Source organism: Musca domestica, unplaced genomic scaffold (genome assembly GCF_030504385.1).
Source record: "Musca domestica strain aabys unplaced genomic scaffold, Musca_domestica.polishedcontigs.V.1.1 2, whole genome shotgun sequence".
In the NCBI taxonomy this organism is placed as follows: Eukaryota; Metazoa; Arthropoda; class Insecta; order Diptera; family Muscidae; genus Musca; species Musca domestica.
In genome coordinates this window covers 17,586,766-17,598,343 of record NW_026712249.1, presented here as the reverse complement: position 1 = coordinate 17,598,343, position 11,578 = coordinate 17,586,766, and the positions used below count along the sequence as shown (strand labels likewise).

Below are 11,578 nucleotides of genomic sequence, written 5' to 3'. Positions count from 1 at the left end.
AGGACAATAGCCGAACAATAACAGAAAACCCGAAAGGACGACGACGACAACAACAACGATGATGATGATGATGATGAGGTTCTTGTTGTTGTTGGCTCTGGCATATGCAAATACAAACACGACTGGAACAAAACGACATCGTCGTCGTCGTCATAATATTAGCAAAATAATAAAAAGGCAAACCATATTAAGGCCTAAGAACAGTTACGTGGCGAGCGTGTCAAGTGTTAGATGTCGTAAAAGGAACGGTTGAAGCGCCAACACAAACACGGGAAGAAACGTCTAACTGAGAATAGTTAATAAAAAAACTAAGAATTTTTTTTAGTCACTTACCATGGCTGGACCATTTCTATCACCTTTACCCGGTGATCTTTTAACGGAATATATGTTCGGTCGGCGACGACAACGGCGTAATCGCACAACTTTTACCCCGCAACAGTTACAAGAATTGGAAGCGCTATTTCAAAAGACCCACTATCCGGATGTATTTTTACGCGAAGAAGTCGCTTTGCGTATTAGTTTAAGTGAAGCTCGTGTTCAGGTGATTGTCTTTCTTCTGTGTTTTTGAAATATACAATTAAAATAAAAAAATGAAACAATCGACAATGTCTATTTTGTTTTCAAGTGAAGTCAGACCATCGATCCACAGCTACAGCCATTGTTTCATCTTCGAAAATAAAAATAGGATCCCGAGAAAAATCCATTATATTAACCCGAAACAGTGTGTACTTCGAAAACTAAATTGTATGTCCGTACAGCATAAATGAAATAAAGATCCGTACAGCATAATCGTGTTAATCAGATCAATGCAGTCTTTTTTTTCTAAGAAAGGACATTGATATGTTAAATCCTAATTTACACCTCAAAATGGTTCACAGCCGTTATATTGAACTGAAATTGGATACATATAGTTTTTCCTTTAAAGTGTCAAAATCAAATCACGGATCTCAAATGAAATTTAAAACAAGTAAAAGCGATGTAAGTTCGGCCAGGCCGAACTTTGAATACCCTCCACCATTTGGAACGAATTTGGCAATTTTCAAAAAAATAAAATCCGTTAAAAATTCTATTAAAATCTTAAAATACCGAAGTTGGCGTATATTATGGTCTATACGGCGACGTGGACCTGCATAGACTTTTTTCACAAGCTATTACAATATTCTTGAAAGAAAAAAACTGTTCATAATGTAGCTAAAATCATCAAAATACCGAATATAGGGAGGTACCATGGTGGCTATAAAACGTGGACCTGCACATACAATTTTCTGGCATAGGCTGTAGTATCCATTACGAACTTCAAATACAAAATGTGAAACAATTCCGGTAAATAATGTCTCTAAAATCATCAAAATACCGAATATCGGGGGTACCGTTATATGGGGGCTATACGAAGACGTGGACCAGCACAGACAATTTTCTGTCATAGGCAGTAGTATTCATTACGAACTTCAAATATTAAATTTGAAACAATTCCGGTAAATAATGTCGCTAAAATCATCATAATACCGAATATCGGGAGGTACCGTTATATGGGGGCTATACGAAGACGTGGACCTACATGGCCCATTTTCAATACCAAAAGTCCTGCAGACATAATATACATTTGAGTAGAATTTTATCAACCTACTTGTTAAAAGCTTAACAAGAATGTAAAGGCTATTGTCGTGAGGGGCCGACCATGTGATACCCTACAACACTACAATATGTTAGAAGCCCCCTTATGTAGCATTTTGACCATGCAAATGACCAATATTTACGCACTCCGTCGTGTTATTAGTGGTTGTGGTCCATTTTACAGCTAATTATAATCCAATGGTCCAAAAACATGCTAGACTTCTTCGCTGCCCTTAACCCTCTTCTCAAGCGTGTCGATTGGCTGCAACAGTGTGATCAGGAAATTTTTTCTGTATTTGGTTCATTTGAACCCCTAAATATTTTGCGATCATCTCCAAAAGCAAGGGACCCCTTTGTATCTCCAAATTGAGACTAATCTATATGATTTGCTTGTCTACGATATTTGGCTATATTCGTCAACGAAATCAACATAAAAAGCCAGAGGTTCGCCTTTTGTGTATTTGGGATATCGCCTGCAAGTAATGTTTTTATTTTTTCACACAAAAGTAGTGGTCCATTCTAGTCGCTGTCCTAAACTCTAACTTCGTACGATATTTCTTATCCTTTGGTTTCTATTTGTGACCTTTATAACGGCTGCAAAATCAGGAACATTTTTAGTTGTTGCTCCATTTCAACTAAATATATTGCGGACATCTTTGAAAGCAATAGGCCTAGCTCTCCCCTTGTGAAAATTTTCGTGAGGATCGGACGATAATTGCAATCTGTATATAATAACCCCAACCTGTGTTGTAATGTGAAAAAATATTACAAAATGTACACTTGAATATTTGTCAAAATCGGTCAAGCCATTCTTGAGATATAAGCATTCTAGCTAACATGCCCTTCTTTTATATTTACACATTGTATAAATTTCGCTATATATCTGATATATTTATTATCGGCATCTACGTAACAGTCATGATTAACCTGTTCGTCTATTTGTGATTTCGCCGGGATTAAAAATAATCCCGGTTTAATGGAAAATTTGATTTTATTTAACACAAATGTCATGGCCTTTTTCTCCCACTAAATATTACCCGATGACCATCAAAATTGGAAGGCTTCTGCCCAGCCCTAAGCTCTAGAACCATGCTTACTTCCGCTTCGATTGATCTGTAATTGCGACCTGTAGAGCAGCTACAAAAACAGGAAATGTTTTTTGGTCCATTTCAACCTCTAGATTTTATGCGATCATCTCCAAAAGCAATAGGGTTCTATTCAGGCCCTATCCCCACCTTCATTCTAAGTTTCGTGAAGATCGGGCCATAATTGCGACCTGTAGAGTGATTACAAATTAACATGGACAGACGGACATACATAGCTAGATAGTCTCAGCTCGGCGAAACAGGAAGATCTATATATACTTCCCTATGTGGGAAACCAATATTTCGAGGTGTTACATAATTTTTGGCCCAATCTAACTTAAAATACCCCCAACACATAGTATTGTAGGGTATAAAAATCCCGAATTTAGCCGTTGGACCTGCATCATCAAAATACCGAATGTAAGGAAGTACTATGTTATGGGGGCTATACCAAAACGTGGACCTGCTCACACAAATTTCTGTCATATGCTATAGTATCCATTACGAACTTCAAATACCAAATATCGGGAGGCACCGTTATATGGGGACTATACGAAGACGTGGATCTGCACACACAATTTTCTGTCATAGGCTGTAGTATCCATTACGGACATCAAATACCAAATTTGAAGCAATTCCGGTGAATTATGTCGCTAAAATCATCAAAATACCAAATATCGGGAGGTACCGTTATATGGGTGGACCTGCAAAGACAATTTTCTGTCTTAGGCATTAGTATCCAGTACAAACTTCTAATACCAAACTTGAAACAATTCCGTTGAATAATGTCGATAAATTCATCAAAATGCCGAATATCGGGAGGTACCGTTATATGGTAAATCGACATAGAATTTTTGCTGATCAACAATATATGTACTTTGTGAGGTCTAAAATGTATATTTCGAGGTGTTACAACAATGATGGAGTGTATAAAAAATGGATTTTAACATAACTGATATTTTTAAGTGATCCCAAAATTTTTTTGTTATGTGACTTCAGGCATCATATTGTTTGCATCAGACAGAAATATTGCCCAGGTAGCCCAAATCCTTTAGACAAAGGGATTAAATATTTCCATATTATCTGTCAAAGTATTCCATTTCTTCTAACACTGACAAAGACATTGGGATGTTGAAAATTTAAAGAAAATCTGTAAATCTAATTTAGTCAAAGTTTTTACCTTGTGTGTGGATCTCAGAATGAGAGAAATATTTAGATACATCAAGTTTGAATAGAATCGCTGACTTGTATCGCAAGTTATGAGATATATGAGTATTTACAATTTTTGATTCTTTGTACGGGAGGTACCAGAAGCGGTAGGCCTATATCTATTATCTACACACCAAACCTTGTGTTACAAATTGTATTGAGATGTGTGAAGTTTTAAGAGATTCGGAGACTTATTTTGTATTACGTTTGTTTGTTTGTAATTTATAGACTCAAAAACTGCTGAAGATATTTTCCTGAAAAGTTCTATATATACTACAGCATTGCCTGAAAGGAACATAGGCTACATACATTTTTAAAATTTCACTTGGAACTGGAGATATATCATCAGAATCGGAGGTACCTCCAAAAAAATTAGTTTTTGAATGCCCATATCTACAGATTTTGAATGTGTAACAGAAATCGGTACAAAAGTGAATTTTCCAAATTATATTGGAATCGGTTCAGATTTGGATATAGTTCTCGTGATGCACAAAAGCGATATGTACGTCCGATTCCAGAAAATATATTTGCCAAATTATATCGAAATCGTTCCGGATTTGGATACAGTTCCTATATAAATTCTTCTGCCGATTTCATGTATTTGATGCACCCTATGCATTTCCAATCTCCAAACATGGATCGATATAACCTATATTTCACACCAATCATATGAAGATTAATACATGTAATGATTTCTTCCAATGTTCGATATTCGATGACAATTTACGCCGCACACACAATTATCTGTCATAGGCTGTAGTATTCATAACGAACTACAAATACAAAATTTGAAGCCATTCCGATAAATAATGTAGCTAAAATCATCAAAATACCAAATATCGGGAAGTATCGTGATATGGGGGCTACACGAAGACGTGGACCTGCACAGACAATTTTCTGTCCTAGCCTTTAGTACCAGTACAAACTTTTAATACAATATTTGAAACAATTCCGGTGAATAAATGTCGCTAAATATCGGGAGGTACCGTTATATGGGGGCTATACGAAGACGTGGACCTGCACAGACAATTTTCTGCCTTAGGCTGTAGTATCTATTGCAAACTTCAAATACCAAATTTTAAACAATTCCGGTTAATAATGTCGTTAAAATCATCAAAATACCGAATATCGGGAGGTACCGTTATGTGGACCTGCACAGGCAATTTTCTGTCTTAGGCTGTAGTATCCATTTCTAACTTCAAATACCAAATTTGAAACAATTCTGGTTAATAATGTCGCTAAAAAAAGTAACATAGGCTATATACATTTTTAAAATTTCACATGGAACTAGAGATATAGCATCAGAATCGGAGGTACCTCCAAAAAAATTAGTTTTTGAATGCCCGTATCTACAGATTTAGAATGTGTAACAGAAATCGGTACAAAAGTAAATTTGCCAAATTATATTGGAATCGGTTTAGATTTGGATATAGTTCTCGTGATGCACAATACACGATATGTACCTCCGATTCCAATGAAATTCGGAATGAGTGACGGGATTTGATCAGAAAATAAATTTGCCAAATTATATTGAAATCGGTCCGGATTTGGATACTGTTTCCATATAAATTCTTCTGCCGATTTAATGTATTTGATGCATCAAACACGTTATACATTTCCCATCTCCAAACATTGATCGATATAACCTATATTCCACACCAATCATATGAAGATTAATACATGTATTGATTTCTTCCAATGTTCGATATTGTGACAATTTACGCCGCATATTCTATAGGCTCTGTTGAAAATGCAGTATTTGGAGTTCGTAATGTCTCCGGAAACAGAATATTGTCTCAAGGTGATAATGCATAAACAGCTTGTTGGAATGGCAGCCATTTTAATGACAAATTACAAAGGAAAACGACGAAAGGATCAGGCCAGATAGGCGTTGAAAAAAATTTCTAAAAATAATGAATGAATCGTGACAATGCCGAAAAGTTCTTTAAAAACCTCCAAGAAATATCAGGAAGCCGTATAAAAGACAAACGTATGAAATTAACAAATATTGAAATAAATCGAAGACATGCTTCACATAATCATGATTCAGAAAAAAATAAAGACTTATATTACGATTCAAAAAAAAAATTAATTAACTGGCAAAATATATGCCTCACAGAAAGAAAGTAGCAATACTGAGCAAAAACGTGAAAATCCTGTTAACAATAATGATATAAAATAACAGTGTGGTTATCTTGTTCTCAAATTTTTAGATGAATTTCTAAAAAACAAACAACTAAAAAAGCTCCAGCATTTGGAACGAAATTGGCAATTTTCAAAAAAAAAATAAATAAAATAAAAAGATCTGTGGAAATCTTAAAAATACCGAATGTAGCCATTATATTAGAGTCTATACGACGACGTGGACCTGCAATAGAATATTCAAATGCAAAAATTTTAAAAAAATCAGTGAACAATATCACTAAAATTATCAAAATGCCGAATATCGGGAGGTACCGTTATATGGGGGCTATACGAAGACGTTAACCTGCACAGACAATTTTCTGTCATAGACTGTAGTATCCATTACATACTTCAAATACCAGATTTGAAACAATTCCGGTGAAAAAATAGAGAGGTACCATTATATGGGGTTATACGAAGACGTAGACCTACATGGTTCATTTTCTGTCCTAGGATTAAGTATCCATTAAAAACTTCAAACATTAAATTTGAAACAATTCCGGTAAATAAAGTCGCTAAAATCATCAAAATACCGAATATCGGGGGTACGGTTATATGGGGGCTATACGAAGACGTGGGCCTGTACAAACAATTTTCTGTCTTAGGATGAAGTATCCATTAAGAACTTTAAATACCAATTTTGAAACAATTCTGGTAAATAATGTCGCTAAAATCGTCAAAATACCGCATATCGGGAGGTACCGTTATATGGGGGCTATACGAAGACGTGGACCTACATGGCCCATTTTCAATACCAAAAGTCCTACAGACATAATATACATATGAGTAAAATTTTATCAACCTACTTCATTTCGTTCGGAAACCAGAGTGATTTCCACAGACGGACACACGGAAGGACATCGCTAAATCGACATAGAATTTTATGCTGATCAAGAATATATATACTTTCTGGGGTCAAAAATGTATATTTCGGGGTGTTACAAACGGAATGATAAACTTAATATACCCTCCATACGATGGTGAAGGGTATAAAAATATTCCCCCGATGTTTGCAATGAAATATTGCAGAAAATACACTTTGTATGCATTTTTTAAAATATCAAATTGGGCGAATTTTTTCACCTTATTTTATCGAGATATAAACTTTTAAAATGGCGATACACGAGTCTAATGTATTAGCTCTCCATTCTCCCTTTTCTGCTGTTTCCGGTAATTTTGGAAAATAGATATAAACAAGTTATTTTTCTTCCAAAACGCCAACGCCGACGGTGTGGAAACTTTTTCCCCGTTAAGGAATAAAGTAAACTGCATTTGTTAATATATTTGTTGAGATTATTTTTTGGTTTTATAAGATACATTTATTTCATCTAATACCTCGAATACTTATTATTTTACTCGCAGGTATGGTTTCAAAATCGTCGAGCCAAGTGGCGTAAGCAGGCGCGTCTTCAGCTACTCCAAGATGCCTGGCGAATGAGATGTTTAAGCTTGGGACAACCACCTGTTATGGGACAAAGTGGTAAGTATACAACTTCATTAATTATTTCAGACAATGAAACCCTTCTTATTTTATTCTAGGCACACCAATACCCAACGGGGCATCGCTAAATGGCCCCATGCCACCGGGATTAGATGCTGCCCCCGAAAACCTCTCGAATTCGGCAATGTCCAAAGAAACTCCCAACGGGACAATGGGTAATGGCTCACCACCACCCACATCGCAACACAACAATATGACAATGATGCATCCGGCTGAAAGTGGGCTGGCCAATAAATCAAATGCTAGTGGGGGAAATGAAAAAACCTATACCGAACTTAAACTCTACAAAGATCATCATCTGCAAAATCAACATTTAACACAGGCGCTGCATGCCCACATGCAACATGATCCCCGGCTAATAGCTGCACTCGATCACAATTCGGATGATGGATCGGATGGTTCGGATTCCGAAGAAATTGATTTGACCTCAGGATCATGTATAGATTTCTCAAATAAACATCAAAATGTGGTCATGAGTAATGCAACAACAGTAGCAGCGTCATCGAGTCCTGCAGGACAACAACCACAGCAGCAGCAACAACAATTACAACAACCACATTTGATAACCAGCAATGGAGTGCATTGAATGCGTAATATTATTTGAAAAAAAATTGAAAATCTAAGGAAAACAAATGAAACAATAAAATATGCAATAAAATAATTAAAATATGCTCTAAAACTTAATCAATTATTTCAGTATCCATTGCCGTAGTGTGAAATTGGAAAGAGATAATTATACCATTGGGCTCAGTCTGTAGTCTATATCCGTTGGTACTTCATGCCGGGGAATAATATGTGTGCCCATGGTAAATTACAATTCTTCTTCTCTTATTTTGAGTGTCCGGAGATTTGTTTTTGTGCAAGCAATTTGAAAACATTTTCATATTGGAATTAGAAAGCCTTTTTTATTATCTTTTATGGAAGACAAAGTTGAAACATCGAAAATTCTTCTTTCATGCAACTCCTCTTTAGACGAACAAATTGCTTTCTTCTTTCAAATCAGCTCAAAGGAGAATAAAACTACCTTACTCTCTCGGGAAAAAGTTGCTTCAAAATTCCTGAAGGAAAAGTATTCATACAGACCTAATGTTAACAAGTAAAAGAGCCGGGCCGAACTTTGAATACCCTTCACCCTTTGGAACGAATTTGGCAATTCTCAAAAACAATAAAATCCATTAAAAATTCTGTTAAAATCTTCAAAATACCGAATGTAGACGTTATATTAAGGTAGCCGTTATACAAATTTTGTCATAAGCCAATAGAATATTCAAATGCGAAACTTGAAAATAAAAAACAGTGAATAATGTCGCTAAAATCATGAAAATATCGAATGTCGGGATGTACCGTTATATGGGGGCTATATGAAGGCGTGAACCCGCACAGACAATTTACTGTCTTAAGATGTACTATCCATTACGAACTTCAAATTCCAAATTTGAAACAATTCCGGTAAATATTGTCACTAAAATCATCAAAATGACGAATTCTCAATGCCATAAGTCCTGCAGACATTCGAGTAAAATTTTATCAATCTACTTCATTTCGTTCGGAAGCTAGACAGTTTTCCACAGAAGGACAGACGGACGGACTGCAGATCAAGAATATATATACTTTGTGGGGTATAAAATGTATATTTCGAGGTGTTACAAACGGAATGACAAACTTAATCTACCCTCCATACTATGGTGGGGGCTATATGAAGACGTGAACCTGCACAGACAATTTACTGTCTTAAGATGTACTATCCATTACGGACTTCAAATTCCAAATTTGAAACAATTCCGGACCTAATGTTAACAAATAAAATCATCAAAATACCGTACCGTTCTCAATGCCAAAAGTCCTTCAGACATTCGAGTAAAATTTTATCAATCTACTTCATTTCGTTCGGAAGCTAGAGAGTTTTCCACAGAAGGACAGACGGACGGACATCGCTAAATCGACATAGAATGATATGCTGATCAAGAATATATATACTTTGTGGGGTATAAAATGTATATTTCGAGGTGTTACAAACGGAATGACAAACTTAATCTACCCTCCATACTATGGTGGACTTGTAAGTAAATCAATGAGATCTTCATATTGATTTTTACGGACGGACATCGATGTACATTTATGGAGACGAAAGATACTCAAATAGCATATAGTCTCCCACGAACGCTTGAAGGAATTAAATATCTATTACAGGCTTCTTATACATATCTGATTCTATTAAAATAATATTCACATACCTTCATCTTCACTACAGCATTTCCAATTTTGAACGTGATTCCAGCACACTTCTTTGAAACGATTCCCACATAAAGTGCAAAATCAAAACAACATGCAGCAGCAATCATATATTTCTTCATGTTAAACACCTTTAGTCAATAATTCCCAAACGTTCACCGGTATTCAAGCAAAAGCAACACATTTTCAATTAGTTTTCCGTTAATATGGCTAAAAAATTGTTGGATACGTATCAACAAACCAAATCAACTTCCTCCACTTTAATTTTTACTGATGCTCCAACGATTTTTTCCGTTTAAGACACCTTCTTCTCTTCCTTTTATTCTCATTGATATGCAAGGTGAAATGATTCCCTCACTTTGTGATTTAACCGTTCACAATATTACTTGCCGCCGAAATATTGATATTAGTGAGGAGACTTCTGAACGAATGTCTTATACATGATGCTCTATTGTTAAGCATTTTTTGAATACTTGTTAAAATATTTTTTAGTTTCAATAACAGCCTAAAAATTCAGCTTCCTTTATTGTTTAATTTTTGCTGTGGGCGATGCTTCAATTTCCTTCCTTCTTTTTCTTCTTTCTCTTTGATATGCAAAGTGACATGATTCCCTGATGTTGTGATTCAATCATTCACAATAACATTGCCGCCGAAATACTAATTTTAGTGAGGAACTCTCAACGTCCTCTTTTCTTCTTTACACAAAAGCTTAAAAATCAATTAGCTTTTTTTAATTTTTGCTATAGAATTCTCTTAAATTTCTGTTGTTCAACAACTTCTTACCTCTTTATTTGTAATTGATATGCAAAGTAAAATGATTCCCCCACATTGTGATTTAACCACTCACAATAATATTTGCCGCCTAAATATTATGGGTTAATGAATATATAGACCACAGAATGTTGTTTTTTTTCTCCAGATGGCTCTCAGCTCGCTTTTGCATTGTCAAAATGCCGGTTGTACCCGATTTCAAAAACACTTTTAACAGATTTGAACTGGATTTATGGCATTGTCATCATGTAATGTATTCCTACATTTTATTAGTTAGTGGCTTCAGTATTTCGACTATACTCATGAAACGACAAAATAGGCATCCGCTAACTTAAATTTTTTCAATGATAAGCGGTGAGAGCATTACATGTTGCCAAGGAATATATTCATTTCTCTGCATCCTCTTCTCTCAGGCCAAGTATAGTGAGATGACTCCCTGTTACTGTAAAAAAGGAGATAGCAACTCGCAACAAATGTGGAAATGACGTTTTAAATTGTTTTTATTTGTATTATCATATTTCATTTAAATATTTTTCGTACATAATTACAAGAAAATCTTAAATATTTCTTCATCATTTCTCATAGTATTATAATTAGTACTAATACAATTTCTCTTCATGTTGTTGTGGTTGCTTTCAAATGAATTTTTAACTTTTCCTTTCGTTTTTGCTTCCGAGCAGTGAAACAATCAGAGAAAGACATGGAAAACATAAAAAAACATAAGACAAAGGCAGTTAATCTACATAAAAAACCAAAAAAAAATGTTTCGAGTAGTTCTTTGTCGTTTATCATAGTTATTTGTTTATTTTTTAGTGGTTTTGTTTGTTTTTTTTTTTAATCTCTTTTTTTTCTTTCTTAGCTTTATATTTTTAGTTTAAGTATGAATTAACAAAACAAAAAAGACGCTTCGTTCGATCGTTTCTTTTTGCAATTATTTTTCTTTATTTTTTATTGTGTTTTCTTTTGCTTTTTTAGTTGTTTT

The 11,578-nt window shown here is 34.9% G+C and overlaps 1 protein-coding gene across 1 annotated transcript; it reads left to right on the top strand.

The window, feature by feature from the left end:
- Positions 1-214: 214 nt before the first annotated feature.
- LOC101897165 (retinal homeobox protein Rx-B) lies at positions 215-8,251 on the top strand. The gene is made up of 3 exons (XM_005181966.4): positions 215-541; positions 7,455-7,572; positions 7,632-8,251. Exons 1-3 carry the CDS (start codon positions 335-337, stop codon positions 8,177-8,179), a joined length of 873 nt encoding a protein of 290 aa, XP_005182023.2. The 5' UTR covers positions 215-334; the 3' UTR covers positions 8,180-8,251.
- The last annotated feature ends 3,327 nt before the right edge of the window (positions 8,252-11,578 follow it).